Below are 21,972 nucleotides of genomic sequence, written 5' to 3' on the forward strand. Positions count from 1 at the left end.
CAGGAAGCGGGGGTTACAGTAGTGAGCCAAGATCATGCTGTTGCACTCCAGCCTTGGCAACAAGAGCAAAACTCCATCTACAAAAAATAAAATAGGCCGGGCGCGGTGTCTCAAGCCTGTAATCCCAGCACTTTGGGAGGCCGAGACGGGCGGATCACAAGGTCAGGAGATCGAGACCATCCTGGCTAACCCGGTGAAACCCCGTCGTTACTAAAAAAAATACAAAATACTAGCCAGGCGAGGTGGCGGGCGCCTATAGTCCCAGCTACTCGGGAGGCTGTGGCAGGAGAATGGCATAAGCCCGGGAGGTGGAGCTTGCAGTGAGCTGAGATCCGGCCACTGCACTCCAGCCTGGGCGACAGAGTGAGACTCCATCTCAAAATAAATAAATAAATAAATAAAATAAAATAAAATAAAATAAAATAAAAGTGATAGGGTCTCACTATGTTGCCCAGGCTGGTCTTGAACCCCTGGGCTCAAGCAGTCCTCTCTCCTTAACCTCTCAAAGTGTTAGGATTACAGGCATGAGTGATTGCACTAGGATGAAATAGTTTTAAGTATGCAGTTTTAGGTTGACAATTATTTTTCTCTCAGTACTTTGCAGACTTAATTCTTCTGTTTCTGGATTTTTTTTTTTTTGAGACAGAGTTTCACTCTTGTTGCCCAGGCTGGAGTGCAATGGCACGATCTCAGCTCACTGCAACCTCTGCCTCCTGGGTTCGAGTGATTCTGCTGTCTCAGCCTCCTGAGTAGCTGGAATTACAGGCGCATGCCACCACGCCTGGCTAATTTTTGTATTTTCAGTAGAGACAGGTTTCATCATACTCGTCAGGCTGGTCTCGAACTCCTGACCTCAAGTTATCCGCCTGCCTCGGCCTCCCAAAGTGCTGGGATTACAGGCGTGAGCCAACACACCTGGCCTCTGTGGTTTCTTTTTGCTCTGGAGAAATTAACTCTCTAATTTTTGTTATTTAAGCTGTCTTTGTATTTTTTTTTTTTTTTTTTTTTTGAGGTGAAGTTTCACTCTGTTCCCAGGTTGGAGTGCAATGGCGCAATTTTGGCTTACTGCAGCCTCTGCCTCCCTGATTCAAGGGATTCTCCTGTCTTAGGCTTCCGAGTGGCCGAGACTACAGGCATGTGCCACCACGCCCGGCTAATTTTCGTATTTTTTAGTAGAGATGGGGTTTCACCATGTTGGCCAGGCTTGTCTCGAACTCCTGACCTCAGATGATCCACTCGCCTCAGCCTCCCAAAGTACTGAGATTACAGCCGTGAGCCACCACACCTGGCTAAGCTGTCTTTTTTCTTTCCAAGCTGCTTTTAGTATTTATTCTTCTAATATTTGCTCTTTTCTATTCTGCTAATCTGATCTCTTTCAAATATTTCTATTTATATATATTAGACTTTCTTACTCTGTTTCTTGCTTATTAAACTTTTATTTATTAAGCTTGTGCTGCATTCTGAGTCTTGTTTTCAGAACTCTCTAATTTACTAATTCACTCCTTATTTGTGTCAAATCTTCTGTTTAACCCCTTGATTATATCTTTCATTTCTGGAAGATTTGGTTCTTTTTACATTGCCTTTTCATTTTTTTCATTAGTCATTTTCTTTACTTTTTCAGATATTTAAATTTTTTCTGTTTTAGATTTCATATCTGATTATTCAAAAATCTGAAATATGTACAGATCTGAATCTGTCCTTTGTTTTCTGCTTGCTGTTTCTTGTGGTAGTGGTGGTGATAGTAGTAGTGGCAGTGGCGGGGGTGGCAGTGATATGTGTGTGTTTTAATTGTGAACTCATTTTTTGGGGGCCTTTATCTGTGTGGATTCTTTGTGTTCAAGTCAAGGATGCATTGCTTCAGAGAGGATTTGTTACCTGTTGTGCAACCAACCCTGAATCACCTTTATTTTAAGCAAGTTTGGCCAGGCGCGGTAGCTCACACCTGTAATTCTAGCACTTTGGGAGGCCGAGATGGGTGGATCACTTGAGGTCTGGAGTTCCAAACCAGCCTGGCCAACATGGTGAAACCCTGCCTGTACTAAAAATACAAAAATTAGCTGGGTGTGGTGGTGCGTGCCTGTAATCCTAGCAACTTGGGAGGCTGAGGCACATGAATTGCTTGAACCAGGGAGGTAGAGTTTACAGTGAGTGGAGATCACGCCACTGCACTCCAGCCTGGGCAACAGAGCGAGACTCTGTCTTAAAAAAAATATATATATATATAAAAATATTATTAAATATATAATTAAGTATATTTATGTACTTATATTTATAATTAAATATGTATATTTAAGCAAGTTCATATAGAAGCAGTATTGTTGTACTATAGAAAATTAGAAAAAAAATAGATAATACAGACATAGTTCTAGTGCCAGGAAATTACCACTGTTGTCACCTGAATATGTATACATTTCTGGATATTTTTTTTCTTTTTTGAGATGGAGTTTCGCTCTGTCACCCAGGCTAGAGTGCGGTGGTGCAATCTCAGCTCACTGCAATCTCTGCCTCCGCCTGGATTTTTTTTTTTTCTTTATGTGTTTATCAATTATGTTTTTATGTGTTTACATTTTTTATTGATTGATTGATTGAAACAAGGTCTCACTTTGTTGCCTAGGTCACAGCTCGCTGTAGCCAAGACCTTCTGGGCTCAAGCAGTCCTTCTGCCTCAGCCTCCCAAGTAGCTGGGACTATACATGTGTGTCACTATGCTATATTTTTTAATTTTTTGAGATGGGGTCTGGTATTGTCACCCATACTAGAGTGCAGTAGCACAATCATAGCTCATAGCTCACTGCAGTCTTGAATGCAGTTACTTTTGCACCAACCAGTACTTTAACTTGTCTTCAGAAATAGGTCAGACATTTTATATATACAGTTAATTGACTTATTGAAATAATTTTTTTGTTCTTGTTATATTAGAGAGGGTCTGGTTTAATATATGACACATTGCAAGTTAATATTTTCCAAATCAATGGAGTTCTCATCAGCCCTTAAATTACCTTTTCCCCCCAAAAATCAGATTTTTGGGGAATGACTATAGAAAACTATTAAATTTTTTGTATGTCATATGCCCCTGAGAAGATGTATTTGAGGCGAAGTATTTTAAGTATTTTAGTATCTAGTATTCTCTTCACTAGTAAACATGGATAAAATGACAGATACGTAATAGTATGATAAATGTTGTCATGTACTGAATTTCAAAAGTAGATTATAAAAGTCTCAAAAGCGGGACTGTCATTTCAGTGTATTTTAGAGTTCTTTGAAACTATTTTTAATTCTATAGAATTATGCAGTTTTAGTAACAGTGTTTTACTCTGTGTGGTGATTCAGGAAAGCGAAGTGAAGCCTGACCTTTGCCAGAAGTGTTAACTTCTTACTGTGAAGAAAGAATTATGGATAATTTCTAGGAAGAAGGAAAGGCTAATTTAAATTATCTTTGAATAGTAACTAAATCATGTTTATATGTGGCATATTCGTGAAGTAGTCTTTCTTATGATGCATTAGCAGCGTAAGCTTTAATTCACAAAAATTTGTAATGCATAGTCTGTGTAGTTATGTGTACCTTTTTTTTTTTTTCAAGACAGGGTCTCACTCTGTTGCCCAGGCTGGAGTGCAGTGGCACAATATTGGCTGACTGCAACCTCTGCCTCCTGGGCTCAAGCTATCCTCCCACCTCAGCCTCCCTAGTAGCTGGGAATACAGGCACGTGCCACTACACCTGGCTAATTTTGTTGTTGAGACAGGGTGTCGCTATGTTGCCTGGGCTGGTCTCAAACTCCTGAGCTCAAGTGATCCACCCACTTCGGCCTCCCTCTATGCCCAGCCAGTCTTGTGTACCTTAACAACGAATATATGTTCTGCAAAATGTGTCATTAGGCAATTTTGTCATTGTACGAACATCATAGAGTGTACTTACACAAATGTAGATGGTATAGTCTACTACACACCTATGGTATATGGTGTAGCCTATAGTGCCTAGGCTCTAAACCTGTATAGCATGTTACTGTAGTGAATACTGTAGGCAGTTGTAACACAATGGTATTTGTGCATCCAAACATAGAAAAGGTACAGTAAAAATATGTTTTTATAATCTTATGTGGCCACCATCGTATATATGGTTTATTGTTGACCAAAAATGTCATTACATGTTGCATGCCTATATATCAATAAAAAGGGGTTTTAGATGGTCAGCTAAAAACTGTGGTTGGCTGGGCGCAGTGGCTCATGCCTGTAATCCCAGCATTTTGGGAGGCCAAGGCAAGCAATCACTTGAGGTCAGGAGTTTGAGACCAGCCTGGCCCACATGGTGAAACCCTGTCTCCAATAAAAATACAAAAATTAGCTGGTCATGATGACACGCACCTGTAGTCTCAACTACTTGGGAGGGTGAGGCAGGAGAATTGCTTGAACCCAGGAGGTGGAGGTTGCAATGAGCCGAGATCATGCCACTGCACTCCAGCCTGGGTGACAGAGCAAGACTCTGTCTCAAAAAATTAAAAAATTTTAAAAAATGGTTAGTATACCAGTTTTTAAATGAAAAAAGTTATACAAAGCCAGCTAATGTGGTGGAAATGAAATTGTAATATCTTTCAAGGAACATCTGCTTATTATTTTCCTATTACCATAATCTCTGCCAGTTCTTTCTTTTTTCTGTCTTTTCCTGATGATTGTAGTTCTCCAAATCTTTCTGAAATGTCTTCATGCCAGAATAGAATTTCCACTTATTTAGTGAAACTTTGCTTTAATGACCCTGAAAACATTGAAAATCTCTATATTTGAATACTTACATATCTTTAAAAATTTTAACATTCTCCTCTTCTCCACCTCCACCTATAATACTCTTTCCCATTCTCTGCTTTATTTTTATTTATTTATTTATTTATTTATTTATTGTTGAGATGGAGTCTCACTCTCTTGCCCAGGCTGGAGTGCAGTGGTGCAGTCTCGGCTCACTGCAGCCTCCATCTCCCGGGTTCAAGTGATTCTTGTGCCTTAGCCTGCCGAGTATCTGGGATGACAGGCATGTGCCAGCACACACAGCTATTTTTTTTTTTGTTGTTTTTTTAGTAGAGACAGGGCTTTGCCATCTTGGTCAGGCTGGTCTCGAACTCCTGGCCTCAAGTGATCCACCCACCTTGGCTTCCCTAAGCGCTAGGATTTCAGGCATGAGCCACCTCACCTGGCCTCTGCTTATTTATTTATTTATTTATTTGGAGACAGAGTTTCGCTCTTGTTGACTAGGCTGAAGTGCAATGGCACAATCTTGGCTCACCGCAACCCCCGCCTCCTGGGTTCAAGCAATTCTTCTGCCTCAGCCTCCTGAGTAGCTGCGATTATAGTCATGCACCACCATGCCTGGCTAATTTTGTATTTTCAGTAGAGACGAGGTTTCTCCGTGTTGATCAGGCTGGTCGAAGGTGATCCACCTGCCTCGGCCTCCCAAAGTGCTGGGATTTCAGGCGTAAGCCACTGTGCCTGGCCCCTCTGCTTTATTTTTGTTACTAGCACTTATCACCAAAACACTTACTTGTTTTATTGTCTGTCTTCTCTTACTAAAACATAAATTCCATGAGAACAAGGATTTCTGTTTATTCACTGCTGCATTTTCAGTGTCTAGAACATCTGGCAGATAATTGATATTCAATAAATATTTGTTGAATAGGTGACTGCCCTGATTGTCTCGAAACCTTTTTCTTTTTCAGTTGAATTGCTAAAATAATTTATTTCTCCATTTATTTTTATAGGTTTCTTATAACTTGAGTTAACAAATTGAAGTATCTTCACTAGTTTATATACATATGTTATCAACTTTGACCTGTTCGTTAATTTGTTCCTCCTTTTAGTGAACTCATCTTGGGCTCATTTATATATTCTTTTTCCATTTCTTTAATACTTTAATGGTGAATTTCTTTAGAGCTAAGTTAAGTCTGGGCAGGCTGTGATGATATAATAAATCTTAACAATAGCAGTCAGTTTTTAAGCATCTCTGTTTTATGTCTTGTATATTTTTTAATATTATTCATAAAATTGAAATGGGGAAATAAAAAGACTTTTTACAAAAATATAGCTAGAATCCAGGCCAGGTGCAGTAGTTCATGCCTGTAATCCTTGCACTTTGGGAGGCCAAGGCAAGCAGATCACTCAGTGTCAGGAGTTTGAGACCAGCCTGGCCAACATGATGAAACCCCGTCTGTAGTAAAAAATACAAAAATTAGCTGGACGTGGTGGCGTGCACCTGTAATTCCAGCTATTTGGGAGGCTGAGGCAGGAGGATCGCAGGAACCTGGGAGGCAGAGGTTGCAGTGAACCGAGAATGCGCCACTGCACTCCAGCCTGGGCGACAGAGCGAGACTCTGTCTCAAAAAAAAAAAAAAAAAAAAAAATATATATATATATATATATAAAAATATATATATATATACACACTCAAATATATATACACGCAAAAGTAAGTGATGTAAATGAGTTTTATCTCTAACATCTTTAAGATAAAACTTAAAAAAAAAATTCAGTGTCTGTTAAAATTTAAAGCTTCTCGGCCAGGTGTGGTGGCTCACACCTGTAATCTCAGCACTTTGGGAGGCCGAGGTGGGCAGATCAAGAGATCCAATGTAGTGAAACCCTGTCTCTACTAAAACAAAAATTAGCCAGGCATGGTGGCATGCGCTTGTAATCCCAGATACTCAGGAGGCCGAAGCAGGAGAATCTCTTGAACCTGGGAAGGGGAGGTTGCAGTGAACTGAGATCATGCCATTTCTCTCCAGCCGAGGCGACAGAGAGACTCTGTCTCTAAATAAATAAATAAATTAATTAATTAAAATAAAAGTAAATAAAAAATTTAAAGCTTCTCTTTACGAAGGTGAATTTGAAGCCTCTTGCATCTGACTTAGGTTATCTTCACAAAGTAGGATATAGACAAAACAGTGATTTTAAAAAATGCAGCTCTCTTATTTATGATTTTAAAAAAATCTGGCTGGGCACGGTGGCTTATGCCTGTAATCCCAGCACTTTGTGAGGCCAAGACAGGAGGATCGCTTGAGTCCAGGAGTTCAAGATCAGCTTGGGCAACATAGTGACACCTTGTCTCCATAAAAAATAAAAAATAAAAACAAATGAGGCAGGAGGATCGCTTGAGCCTGTGAGGTCAAGGCTGCAATGAGCTGTGATTGCACCAATGCACTCCCACCTGGGTGACAAGAGTAAGACCCTGTCTCAAAAAAAAAAAAATCTATAATGACAGTCCTCATAATTTTGCTTCAAGGCAAGGAAACTAAAAATTCGAATGAAGTGATTGGGCGCGGTGACTCAAGCCTGTAATCTCAGCACTTTGGGAGGCCAAGGCAGGTAGATCATGAGGTCAGGAGTTGAAGACCAGCTTGGCCAAGATGGTGAAACCTCGTCTCTGCTAAAAATACAAAAAAAATTAGCCAGGCATGGTGGCAGGTGCCTGTAATCCCAGCTGCTCGGGAGGCTGAGGCAGAGAATTGCTTGCACCTGGGAGGTGGAGGTTGCAGTAAGCCAAGATCGTGCCACTGCACTCCAGCCTGGGCAACAGAGTGAGACACCATCTAAAAAAAAAAAAAAAAAAGAATGAAGCAGAAATTTATTCCTTTAAGCCCATTTAGCTGTTGCACACATAGCTATAGCATATTCTCTCTTGAGATAACTTGCTTTTAATTGGAAAACTAATTCATTAAATATCCAAACTCCATATCATTCCTAGAATAAGTGATTTTAGCAAGTTTTGATACTTATTCTAACATGATACATATATCAAGTATGTACTTTCCTTTAAATGCAGGCATATTTTGGCAATAGTTTTTTAAAGTGCTAATATAATACTGAGGAAAACTTTTTGAAACTTTCTGGTTTATATCTATAAAGAATTACAGATAAGAGATGAATTCTAATTAACATCTGGTGTCATGCCAGCCTCTGACCATGGGTAAGTGCTCTAGTGAATCTAGAATTAGAAATTTTAAAAAAACAGCACAAGTTAACTTTTAATAGTTGTTTTTCATGGTTATTTGCTTTCTCATCATAGTATTAAGTTAAATAATGGATTCAAAAAGAGTTGAATACCTTTAAAAACTTATTCCTTAGTAACTAGTTATATCTGAACATGTAGTCAATTTATGAAGAATCTGTCATAGTTATTCCTTAATATTGCAATGATTCAGTAATTATCACATGGCACCCATCCATCCTATAGTCTAATTCATCCCAGACCCTTTTCGTATCATCAGTGTCAGTGGTTGTAATGGCAGACACAATGTATTTCTTCATTTCTTCAAGGAAGAGGTGTTATAAACCGAAGGTGCATACTTGATGTATTACCTAAATTGAAAAATTTGAAAGCATTCAGTTCTTTCTCAATCACCTTGTATGTTCAGAATCTACATATATTCTTGTCACTAAAGTTTTACAGAAGTTAAACATCTATAGTAGAGGAGAGAAATAATGGTTCACTGAGGAGGAACTGACTTTCATGAAATGATCATTAGACAGCGTTTTTAATAAAGCAATTAGGTTTCTTAATTTTAATATCAGTTGACATTTTAAAAATATAGCTCTTATTTATTATATTAAAAATATGGCCAGGTGTGGTGGCTCATACCTGTAATCTCAACACTTTGGGAAGCTGAGGGGGGTGGATCACTTGGAGTTCCTGAACTCCGCCTGGGGAGGTTAGAAGTTCAAGACCAACCTGGTCAACGTGGTGAAATCCCGTCTCCACTAAAAATACAAAAATTAGCCAGGTGTGGTGGTAGGTGCCTGTAGTCCCAGTTACCTGGGAGGCTGAGGCGGGAGAATAGCTTGAACCCAGGAGGCAGAGGTTGCAGTGAGTTAAGATCACACCACTGCACTACAGCCTGGCCGACAGAGCGAGACTCCATCTCAAAAAATAAAACCACATATTATATCTATATCTATATATAGATATATATATGTACAGTGACAGTACTCATACATTTGTATGATGTATTTTTAGTTTCCTCAGGGAGAAATAACAAGAACAAAAAGAGCACACATGCTCGAACTTTTATTGAGGAATGTTTCTTAATTTTGCTCAATCTTTTGTTGAGGAATGTTTCTTAATTTTCTAGCACCTAAAACTTCAGAGTTCCAAATAATAATTAGACCATTTTGACTTAAATGCTTTAATCTGGGGACAGCTGATATTTTAAAAACTTTTTTATTATTATATGTGTGTGTGTAGAGACGAAGGTCTCACTCTGTTTCCCAGGCTGGTCTCAAGTGATCCTCACTCTCTGGCCTTCCAAAGTGCAAGGATTACAGGCATAAGCTACCGCACCCAGCCTGATATATTATTAATTGAAGTCTATCTGGTATTATAACTTTAGTTATTTAATTCATTAAAGTTACAAAAGATTTAAGACCTTATATAACTTTTTCCATATTTGTGTAATTGCAGTATAGCACACCTATAGAAGAATGTACAAATCATATGTTATAGCTTGGTGAATAATTACCTAGTTAGCATTACCCATATAACAAGTATTGGATATTTTTTTTACAGGAGACTTTGCAGCAATTGATCATGATGTCGTTGCCAAATGTCTTAATCATTGGCAAAAATCCCTTTTCTGGTAAGTATTAAAATTAACATAATGTGAAAGTAATGTCTAACCTTTGTGTAATAATATGATGTTTATTTTTTACTAAGAGCTTATTTACATTAACTCACTAGATTTTTCATAACTGTAGAAGTTGGAGGTGACGTTCCATTTTCTAGAAAGACGCAAGCTTAGAATATTTGTAAGTTATAGGTAAGACCAGACATAAATTTTACATTAAGTTCAGTATTTTTTCTACTATACCAAACAGATACTTTTCTGTGATGATTTTTAGTGTCTTGTTATAAAGAAGTATAGAAGATGATGTAGTTACAAACTTAAAAGATACTACCTTAGAAAAGAAATGATTTTGAAATAATTTCCAGGTTTCTATTCATATATCTATTATCTACCATTGCCAAAATTGTTTGAATCTTAAGTTTTACTGATTGATTTTTTGTTTGTTTGTTTATTTATTTATTTTGAGATGCAGTTTCGCTCTTGTTGCCCAGGCTAGAGTGCAATGGCACAATCTCGGCTCACTGCAACCTCAACCTCCTGGGTTCAAGCGATTCTCCTGCCTCGGCCTCCTGAGTAGCTGGAATTACAGGCGTGGCCACCACGCTAATTTCTGTATTTTTAGTAGAGACAGGGTTTTACCATGTTGGCCAGGCTGGTCTCGAACTCCTGACCTCAGGTGATCTGCCCGCCTTGGCCTCCCGAAGTGCTGGGATTACAGGCGTGAGCCACCACGCCCGGTCTGATATGTTTTAATTTATATTAAACTTAGTCTGAATGGAAAGATGAGAGGCAGTTTTAGATCATTCAGATTTTTTCTTCAAAATGTTCTGCCCTTTATCACATTTTAAATGTGATATTTTAGAATTGTAATTTTTGAACAGTTGGGGAAATTAGCAGCTACCTAACAGTTTCAACAATGGGCTTATCCTTACAGTCTACATGTTATCCAAATTAGTGTATTTCTTCAGCCCATACCCCCCTCAGTCAAAACAAACAAAACCAAAATAAAAACTAAAATCAAATAGCTATTTTTATAGAGGAAACTATTAATTAGATGTGGTGAATTAGCAGCTTAGATAGTTTTTAGAGATCCAATGGGATGTTTGATTATATAAATTTAAAAATGAAAAAACTTACCTTTGGTAAGTACCTACCAAGTTATAGGGACCAGGAGTGGAAATAAATGGTCTATGTTCTAGAAGCTCTTATGGTTTGGTAAAGGATACACAGATTATGGAGAAATCATGTAATGGTATGAAGTAGAAATATGTACCAAATGTTCTGGCATATAAAATATGGAGCCATTAATTATTCTTAAAGTTGACATATAAGTGAGAGTTGGGGACCATTGATGATTGGGTCAGGGAAGACTACACAGAGATGATAAGAACCGTGCCTAGGATTCTGATTAGCAAGTAGTTCACTAGGGGGATGAGGAGGTTGGGGAAGGAGGACAGATAGAGGGATAGAGGGAGTAGTATTAAGGCAGAGGAGTGTGTATATATGCATATTTGGGAGGAATGGTGATTAATGGCTCAGCATAGCTAGAAAGTAGGTTGTTTCATGGAGAGTAGAAGGAAATGTCTGATAAGAAGATTTGGACTTTTTCATAGACAGTTTGGCCCGGTGGTGAAAATCTGGCCCAAAGAAGTAATTTTTTTCCAGTTGAATATTTTAAGAAAATCTTAATTGAATGCTGTTGGACAGGGAATATTCTCTCCATTTCTGTTATAGATTGTTAAGTTTTACCTGGCTTGTTATATACATTTAACAGCCTCACTATAACAGACATTTAAGATTCTGGTCTTCATGAGCGTGCACAGTGGAAAACCATTTAAATTTTATAAGGAGATGAATCATAAGATCTGTGTTTTAAGTAAGAAAACACTAATAGGCCTAGGAGGAGCCAGACCTATTAGGAGTCATTTTGGCTGCCTTTGTGGCATGTCCCTATATCAACCTGATTTGGTAGGTTCTTGATTTTTCAGGCTGGGATAGTACAATCATTTATGGAAAAGGAGTAAATTCATGGTTAGCATACTTGTTGCACAGAGCCTTGAAACCTCTTTATCCATTAGCCCTTCAAAATTGATATTCTTGCCCATTTCTTCTGCTGTTACCGCCTTGTACATACACAGAGCTGCTATTTTGAATTCTCCACTATATATGCTTACACTGAATCCTTCAGTCAAGTTACTGTGCATAATTACCTCTAGAAATGATTCTCCAAATAGAGTTGAAAATGTAGCAAAATGTTGTCCTTAATAATTGTTTCTATTTTAGAACAAGGCACAGAAGAAGTTAAAAAACTGCTTTTACTTTTATTGGGTTGTGCAGTTCAGGTAAGTTAAAATATTTTTTCATATTTTCATTTTAACAACCTCTTTATGTATTTTTATCAGGCTCTCATTTCTGAAAGACTTAAGGATGGACCATTGGTTTTCAAAGTCCATCTTAGAAAATTTTCAATAACTATATAACCTCCTAAGGAGATTATGTTGAAGAAAAATACTTACTTTATTTTAGAATTTAGTTACATTATCATAGTCATATCATTTAAAATATTTAATTACTCTTTTCCTTATTCTGAAGCTTATAGTGTCCCTAAATTTTTGAGGTTTTTTTTCCAGAGGTGCCCTTAAAAATCTCTCCCAAAACATCCTTGTGATTTGTTGTACTTGTGTATATTTTAGGAGAAGGGAAGGGAAAAGAGAAGGGAAGGGAGGAGGCAGAATTTATTTAAAAGAAAAAATAAGGTAAAAAGGAGGCAGAATTTATGAAAAGTGTTTTAGGAATCTTAGTTATTATTATATTGCTCTTTGATCAATGGCTATAATAATAGCTATGATTTATAGAATGCCTGCTTTTGATCAGCTATTATCCCTTATATATATTTTCTCATAATATCTTCTTTCAGGTCAGGAGATCGGGTAGGGTAATATTTAAGTTATTATCCAAATTGGGACACTTGCGAAAATCAAAGAAGGTACTGTTAATAATTATAGTGGGCTAGGCATGGTGGCTCACGCCTGTAATCCCAGCACTTTGAGAGGCTAAAATGGGAGGATCACTTGAGGCCAGGAGTTTGAGACCAGTTTGGGCAACATAATGAAATCCCATTTCTGTTTTAAATACATGTAGTAATTACAGTGGAATGGCATGTGTAAACTGGGACTGTCCCAGGCAAACCAGGATGGTTACTGTAAGTTTAAATTTAGGTCATATTGCTAGTAGGCCAAAGAACTGAGAGTCAACTCTGCTCTGGACTTCAAAATTCTATTATACTATGTTAGTTTTTCATTTCAGCCATTTTTTGGATGAATTATTATAGTGTCATTCTAAACTGTCTTCTTTGTGAAATGAGATTATTTATAAACAAATAATATGATTACTAGTAATTTTTTTTACATACGTACAACAGAAATTATATGTCCCAGAGAGTGTTGGCTTTTAGAGCTGACTGCTTGGAAGCAATAATCTTACATAATGTATGTTATTAAAATTTCATGCTGTGTAATGTACAGGTGTTTACTTCACAACTGATTAAACATTAAGTTGAATATGGTGTTTGTAGTCTTCTAATTTGGTCATCAGATTTTGAGTCAGAAGTACAACTCTTATTTACAGCCTTTATGTACTATATTTGCTTTAAAAAATACCCTGTGTTGGTGAATGTTGTGTAAATTTAGATTACATAGCAATGGCATAAATATGGTTTTTATTGCTGGTTACTGCTTGGTCGTTATTGCTGATTACTAAAATTGACAGTAGGAATGGAACAGAACCAAGGACCTTTTTTTGAGACAGGGTCTCACTCTTGTCACTCAGGCAGGAGTGTAGTAACATGATCATGACTCTCACTGCAGCCTTGACCTCCAGGGGTCAAATGATCTTCCCGTTTCAGGCTCCCAAGCAGCTGGAACTACAGACATGTGCTGTCATGCCTGGCTAATTTTTTTTTTTTTTAAAGAAATAGGGTCTCACTGTGTTGCCCAGGCTCGTCTCAAACTCTTGTCCTCAAGTGATCTTCCTGCCTCGGCCTCCCAAAGTCCTGGGATTACAGGCATGAGCCACCCTGCCTGGCCCCAAAGGGTAAATTTATCTGAAAATAAAGAAAAACTAATTATACTCAAGTTAATTCTTTTTTTTTTTTTTTTTTTTTTTGAGATGGCGTTTCATTCTTTTTGTACAATGGTATTATCTTGGCTCACTACAACCTCTGCCTCCCGGGTTCAAGTGGTTATCCTGCCTCAGCCTCCCTAGTAGCTGGGATTACAGGCGTGCACCACCACACCTGGCTAATTTTTTATTTTTAGTAGAGACAGGGTTTTACCATGTTGGCCAGGCTGGTCTCGAACTCCTGACCTCAGGTGATCCACCCGCCTCAGCCTCCCAATGTTCTGGGATTACAGGCTTGAGCCATCGTGCCCGGCCTAATTTTTTTCATATTAAAAGAGAATAAGTTTTATCAACTGTAGAAAACAAAGCAAAGGCTCAAGGAGACTGTCATTCTAACCTATGTTAACATCATTCAAGGTTTTTTTAGAAATGAGGAGATGGAAAGGGTGTCAGACCTTGGTCTTTGATGTGATATCAGCTTGTCAAGAAACTTGGAGACCCATCTTTTTATATATTTGATGTCCATGTAGTCATAGCAGAATTATGTTTTTACTTGAGAGCCCTTAAGACTTGGATCTATTTTGGTGCCAGCATGACTTACCTACCAAGAAAGGAGGAAAGATCCAATTTTGAAAAATGTTGTTATCATTCTGTATTTTAAAAATGTTAGTGACCTAAATTTTTTTTTTTTTTTTTTTTTTTTTTTTTTTAATGCTTATGGGTGCTATAGTAAAGGACAGAGACAGGGATTTTAGAAAAAAGATGTAAAGCTCAAAGAGATTGAATTTTAGAGAAGACAGAGTAAACAGTACGAATTTGAGGTAATAATTACCATAATGTAATATACATTGGTGCATAGAAGAAGTATTTTCTTAAGTTTACTTGTGGTATTAGGAAAGCCCTCTGACAAGGTAATATTTGAAATGAGAGCAACAGCCTATTCAGGGAACATAAAGTGTGGTTGGACCAGGGGTGGTGGTGGGTGGATCACTTGAAATGAGGCATTCAAGACCAGTCTGGCTACGTGGTGAAACGTTGTCTCTGCTAAAAGAAAAATACAAAAAATTAGCCGGGCATAGTGGCTTGTGCTTGTAGGGAGAGTTGTTTGAACCTGGGAGATGAAGGTCGCAATGAGCCGAGGTGGCTTCACTGCACTCCAGCCTGGGCGACAGAGCAAGACTTCATCTCAAAAAAAAAAAAAAAAAAAAAATGTGGTTGAAATGTAGGATTTATGGGGATGAATGGCAAGATATTAGACTGGAGAGTTTACACGAATTGAGTTATGAAGGATTGGGTTTGCCACTTTAAGATAGAGTTCAGATTTCAGGCCAGACGCGGTAGTTCACACCTGTAATCCCAGCAATTGGGAGGCTGGAACAGTGGATCACCTGAGGTCAGGACTTCCAGACCAGCCTGACTGACATGGCAAAACCCTGTCTCTACTAAAAATACAAAAATTAGCCAGATGTGGTAGCGGGCACCTGTAGTCCCAGCTACTTGGGAGGCTGAGGCAGGAGAATTGCTTGAACCCGGGAGGCGGAGGTTGCAGTGAGCCAAGATCGTGCCACTGAACTCTAGCCTGGGTGACAGAGCAAGACTCCATCTAAAAAAAAAAAAAAAAAAAAAAAATTATTCTGTAGGTGTTTTGGAGTCACTGCTAATAATAATATAAAGTGTGTGACCAAAATCTGTCAGCCTTCACCATGACCATATAAACAGTTAGAAGTCTTTGTTGATACTTAATAGCCAGACTGTGCTTCTGGACGAGAAGCTATTGAGTAAACCAATCAGCCAACAAGTATTGTTGGAATACTTTGTAAAATGTCCCCTCTATTACAGAAATTTTGTTCATCTTGTAGTTGGACAGATTAAAATTCTGATGATTAGTACAATATGTAAATAGCATGTTTTCCCACATCTAGGTCAATCAATTTTATCTGTTACAATTGTTATTTGTAAGTAGAAATAGCAAGGTAAAATTTGCTGATATGGTACCAGAGTTTAGGAAATCAGTGGACCACAGGTTTCAAGAGATACTATATGAATGGAAAGAAATAGGGCTGGGTGCAGTGGGTCATGCCTGTAATCCCAGCACTATGGGAGGTCGAGGGGGGAGGATTGCTTGAGCCCAGGAGTTTGAGAGCAACCTGGGCAACATAAGGAGACTCTATCTGTACAAAAAAAAGAAAAAAGAAAGAAAAGAAAAAAAAATTAAGTTAAAGAGGGGAGGGGGGAGAGAGAAATAAGCATTGGGAAATTGAAAAATATTTTCTTCTTTTGAAGAAAAAAAATGAATTTCTTAAGAGGAAGCAGCATTCAAAAACGGTAAAGTTAACCACCATCCAAAGATCTTACCTGACAAAATAAATTACAACTTTTAATCCTTGATTATATTTAAGTAAAAGCCACAGAAATAACTTTAAATATGAAGAAAACCATCCAAGGCCAGGGCTTGGGTATTTTTGTTATTGACTGTCCAACTCAGTCAGGTTCCTCCAGAATCTTTTTCAATGGGTAACGCAAGTCTTCTGAACCAGTTCTGAGCATCACCTAGAATTTTCACACATCTGTGACTCTTCATCCTAGCCCTGAAGTAGTTGAGAGAGTTCTAGGTGAAACCATCCTATGCAGAAGAAAAATTTTTGCAGTGTTTTGTTTGGAAATTTCTTTGTTCTAAGACTATGTGAAATTCACCCTTTTTAGCAGAACTTAAAACCTATCAGTGCAGGCTACTTAGTATCCAGAAATATTACTTATTTTGGACTTTGGCCAGGTTGGGTAGTGCCGAAAGTAACTGAGTGTCAAGTGTGGTTAGAATTAAAAATTTGACCCTTTTATGTACCTCAGAGGGAATCTAACATTAGTATTTGATTCTGAAAACCAGTTTTGAACTTGTTCAGTTTGACGGCTACAATCTGTTGTTTTCTTATCACTGATCTGTAAAGCATCTTAAAAGTTAGCATTTTAGAACTTTATCATATCACTTTTTAAGGAAATAAAACAAATTTCTGCTTGGTTCAGTGATGCGTCTTTAGTCTCAGCTACTTGGGAGGATCACTTGAGGCCAGGAGTTCAGGGCAGCCGTATGCTATGATCATGCCTGTGAATAACCACTGTGCTCCAGCCTGGTAACGTAGCAAGGCCCAGTCTCTTAAGGAAAAAAAAAAAGGAAATAAAACAATTTCTAGCAAGGCATTTGTTTTTCTGAGAATATTTAAAAATACAAATATAGCTCAAAGAGGGAGACTTTTGTTGATACGAGTGTTGTTTTCAAATACGTAATTGGAAATTTACAATTTTAACAATTTTTGAAATACATAGTTCAGTGGTACTCTGATTGCTGTACATTCACATTGTTGTATAACCATTACCGCCATCCATCTGAAGAACTTTTCTCATCTTCCGAAACTAAAACTCTGTACCCATTAAATAATGACTCCCTTTGTTACCAGCCCTCGGTAACCACCATTTTACTTTATGTCTCTGTGAATTCGATTGCTCTAGGTACCTCATACAAATGGAATCATACGGTATTTGTCCTTTTGATGGGCTTATTTCACGTAGCGTAATGTCTTTAAGGTTTTTTCATGCTATAGCATGTCTCAGTTTCCTTCCTTATTAAGGCTGAATAATATTCCATTGTTTATATATACCAAATTTTGTTTATCCATTCATCATTGAACACTTGAGTTGCCTCCGTTTTTTGGCCTTTGTAAACAATGTTGCTATGAACATGAGTGTACAAATGTCTGTTGGAAGCCCTGCTTATTGCTCTTTGGTATAACTATGATTTGTTTACACCTATATTATCAGTTTTCTTATTGAAAACACTGTAATGTGCTCCTTGTTTTATTATTTTCTTGTTCAATATCTTGTTTTGGGTGCCATTTCCTCTATTTTAGTATAGTTTTTCCACATAAACCTGTCTTATTTCTTTAAGATCATAGAGCATGTATTGAAAATATGAGGAATTTGAGGAATAATGTATTAAGGGCTTAAGTTCTCTGGTAGAAGATGTACAACTTTAGGGTTTATGCATTTCTCTCTCCCACCCACCTCCCACCCTAATCACTTTTTTTGCTTTTTTGCCATGTCCCAGTTTCCACATCATATTCTTGTGTGTGTGTGTGTGTGCGTGTGTGTGTGTGTGTGTGTGTGTGTGTGAGAGAGAGAGAGAGAGAGAGAGAGAGAGAGAGAGAGAGAGAGTCTTACTCTGTTGCCCAGGCTGGAGTGTAGTGGTGCGATCTCGGCTCACTGCAACCTCCGCCTCCTGGGTTCAAGCAATTCTTCTGCCTTAGCCTCCCAAGTAGCTGGGATTACAGGCGCCTGCCGCCACGCCTGGCTAATTCTTTGTATTTTTAGTAGAGACAGGGTTTCACCATGTTGACCAGGCTGGTCTTGAACTCCTGACCTTAGGTGATCCAGCTGTCTTGGCCTCCCAAAGTGTTGGGATTACAGGCATGAGCCACTACGCCTGGCCTCCGTACCATATTCTTAGAATATCATGGTAATCTACTGGCTTAGTAATCAGTTACTATAATACAATTGTTTAACTCAGAGTTAAACAATTAATTTTAGTGTCCATGATAGTTTAAGAACTTTACATAAAGATAAGAGAGCTTAATTTTAATTGGAAAAAACAGTTTGCTGATATTATTTAGTCTTCACAGCTGGTATTAAGCTATATATCTGTTTTTAACACCAGACTTTCTCACGCTGTAGACCTGGGCTATTCAATACAGTAGACACTAGCCGCATGTGGCTATTTGAATTAAAATTAATTACAATTAAATTAAAATTTCAGTTTCTCAGTTGCACTAGCTACATATCAGGTACTCAATAGCTGCATATATGCATATACCTAATGATCACCATATTTATTGGGCAGCTCTGATACAGAAATTTGATCTGATTATTCAGCTTCAAAGTTGGAATCTTTTATTCTTTTTTCCATCTTGACAGTCTTTCTCTTTTCTATCCTTCAAAAGCCTATGAAATTTATTCTGTATCTTTAGGGAAGCCTAACCTGTTTATAAAACATTTTGAGAATGCTTAACTTTAAGAGTTAAATTAAGGTGTGAGATTTAGTAGAAATTGTGTGTGTTACAAGGGTAAAGGAAAAATTTTCATTGATGGATGAGTTCCTAAAGATAATACAAGTAAAATACAAGTGGCTCTGGCTTAGAAAAGGAAAGTGTATCTATTTAGTCTAAACTGAAGGCAGAGAAAGATATGGCAGTTGAATTAAGGGACTCTGGTGAGTCATAGTCAATACCTTTGATAATAATTATGCTGTTTTGTGTTCTGCTAGGCTCAGAAACTGCATAGGTCAGCAATTTTGGTAGTGTTAAATTTTAAAATTGATGTTACTATACCTGAAATGTTAATTATTTTATATATGCTACGAATTTATTATTAGAACATAATTCTTAATTGTTCTTACAAGGCCTGTCAAGTATTGTTTGCTAGACAAAAATTCTTGTGTTTAAACCCACTAATTTGTATTCCATCCACCCAAAACTCTGACTTCCTAATCACAACTAGGAATTATACATTTCTGGTAATTTAGTTTTAACCATTTTATTATCCTAATAATTCTGTGTTTGCAAGATACAGAACTTTCTGCATTGATGGAAATGTGTTTAAATTGTATAGTAGTAGAAAATAGAGCATTACAATTTGATAAAATAAACATGTAAAGCATAAATCAGAGCCTTGTAAGTTTCATGATCAAAGAGCTAGTTTTAAATTTTGTGACTATATTGTCCTCACTAGTAGTTCAGTAATTGGTCCAGGAGATGCATCTAAGTGAGACAAGGCAGTGCTGTCTATTTTGTAGGCACTTCTCATTTGTTAGCGGTAAGAATACAGTGATACTAGCAGTTGGTTTGCAGCATTAGAGATGTAAGTGAAGGCAGAGATTAAAATGCATGTTAAATTGTTAATGCTGACTGGAAAGAAAAAGATTGTTTTGCATTTTAATATTTGTAATTTATATAAAGCTTTCTAAAAGTTACACAATAAAGAATTACCCCCTTTATTCCATTTGGTTACATGTGTACTCGTATATATATTTTAAAGTTTTGCCCCGGTAACTTTGCTATGTTAGAAACAAATCAAATATTTATTAGATTACATTATAAATGTTGAACTGGGCCACAAAAGTGGGTTTCTTTTATTAAGATTGATAGAATGAAGATGTGAGAATGAATTGTAAGCTTGAAGTAAAAATTGCTTAAATTTTTTTTCCAAGAAGAAAGGCCGTGTTGTTTGGTGATAGTCAGGGACTGACTGAGCATTTTGGCTGTATTCCGAATTCTGCCACTGACTCACTGTGTTTTTTGGCAAGTAACTTATCCTCACTGAAACAAGTTCTTGATTCTTTACTTCTCTGTGTGTAAAGTTAGCATAATAATATTGTGCTAACCTCAGATGGGTTGTGTAATGGTTTCCCACTTTAGAACTTTCCAGCATAAAAATAGTATGGATTTTCAGTGCCTTGCTTTTTAAAATAATTATTTCTAAGTTGTTGTTTATTAGGTAAGTATGTTAGACAATTTAAATGCAAAACAAAACTCTTACTATACTTTTCAAAATATAGCAAACCTCATAAATTTTAGTTATATACAACATTTTAAGGACCATACCCTATAAAGTATGAATAACTATTTTATTCATTTATTTTAGTGTCAGAAAAAAGAAGAATTTATTGAAAGAATTCAAGGTTTAGATTTTGATACAAAAGCAGCAGTTGCCGCACATATTCAAGAGGTAATATATACAATTTTATGTGCTATTTATGAAGCTTGTGGTGTACTTATTTGTCTATCTCCTAAAATACCTAAAAGTAATATAATAAGCAAGAACAAATCAAGATCAAATATAGATGAACCCTGCTTTTATACAAATTGTCTTCTCTTTAGAGATAGTTCCTTAAGTTTGGCACAGTGTTAACTACAAATATACTGTTGCCCTTATTCTATAGTGACATAGGCAGAAAGTGTTAAAAAGTCATAGTATACACAAGAACAAATCAAGATCACATAGATATGAAGCCTGCTTTTATACAAATTGTCTTGTCTTTAGAGATAGTTCCTTACACATGGCACAGTGTTAACTATAAATATACTGTTGCCTTTATTCTATAGTGACATGGGCAGAAAGTGTTATTTGAGGAATGAGGTATATGTCTTTGTTAGAATAGATTACAAAGCAGTAAATGGAAACAGCAGAAAGTGGAACACTGCTTGTAATTCAAAGCGATAGTGAGGTAAGATGACAAGCTTAGTATTGTCATTCTAATGATTTTCTTTTGAATGAATAGACAGCATAATTTTTATTAAAGATACTACTTGAATTATAAACCCATTAATGATTTGTAGCATTCATATAAAAACTTAAGTCTAGGGCATATTGTGCAGTGTCAAATAATTGAAATTAAAATTTGTTAAGATTCATTTTAAAAGCTATTTCTGTATCTGTCTATTCTTGGGCTTTTAATCTTATAAAGACACTTTAGAATTAGAGTATGTTAAATTTTACATGTTGATTAGAAAAGGGAAAAGAAAATTTTAAAATGGTGAAAATTGGTAGTATTTAAAATATTCTTTATTTAGAAGATTTTTGTGTTCCATAGGTAATCTTTTCTCTTATTTAGCATTTGTAAAGCCCAGATTTCTTATCAGTAACATTATTATCAACCATAAGCATATTAGTACTTTACAAGATGTAGTTTTATTGGTAGTCTCCCATTATAGAGACATATTTGCTTTACGCTAGTTATATGGTTTTATTTTATTCTGAATAAATGCTAAGTATTGCAAGTTATGGAATTTGCCACCATCCTTGGAAGTGTAATTATTTTTGCTATTATGAAAGTTAAAGCAAATTATTAGAATTATAGTGAGAAATGGAAGGCACTTATATAACTTTTCCATTCTTTTAAAAATCTTTATATTGGTAATCCTTTCTCCTAACCTTCTGTGACAGTGTCATCTTCAGAATCTATAAAGACCTAGATATTCAATAACAACAATGCAATAACATATATCCTACAAGATTAAAAACTTTTTGCTCTTGAATTCAAGTACAATAAATTAAAAGTCTTATCTACAAAATTCAGTTGATTTTGTTAAAGAAGTTGTCAGGATATATCAACATTACTTTCCTTTAAGAATGCCTTGAGTTAAATATTAGTATTTTATTTTTGTTGACTAGAAAATGAATATTAATTCATTTAAGGATTATATTTAGT

The 21,972-nt window shown here is 36.7% G+C and overlaps 1 protein-coding gene across 17 annotated transcripts in view; it reads left to right on the forward strand.

Moving 5' to 3' along the window:
• Window positions 1-21,972, forward strand: part of CCDC88A (coiled-coil domain containing 88A) — a 130,421-nt gene that overhangs the window by 31,777 nt on the left and 76,672 nt on the right. For all 17 annotated transcript variants that reach the window (XM_015112381.3, XM_015112382.3, XM_015112389.3 and 14 more), the window contains exons 4-6: window positions 9,542-9,611; window positions 11,883-11,941; window positions 20,406-20,489. In XM_015112381.3, the coding sequence (XP_014967867.1) occupies window positions 9,542-9,611; window positions 11,883-11,941; window positions 20,406-20,489 (213 nt within the window). The remainder of the gene's footprint in view (window positions 1-9,541; window positions 9,612-11,882; window positions 11,942-20,405; window positions 20,490-21,972) is intronic.

This window comes from Macaca mulatta, chromosome 13 (assembly GCF_049350105.2).
Source record: "Macaca mulatta isolate MMU2019108-1 chromosome 13, T2T-MMU8v2.0, whole genome shotgun sequence".
In the NCBI taxonomy this organism is placed as follows: domain Eukaryota; kingdom Metazoa; phylum Chordata; class Mammalia; order Primates; family Cercopithecidae; genus Macaca; species Macaca mulatta.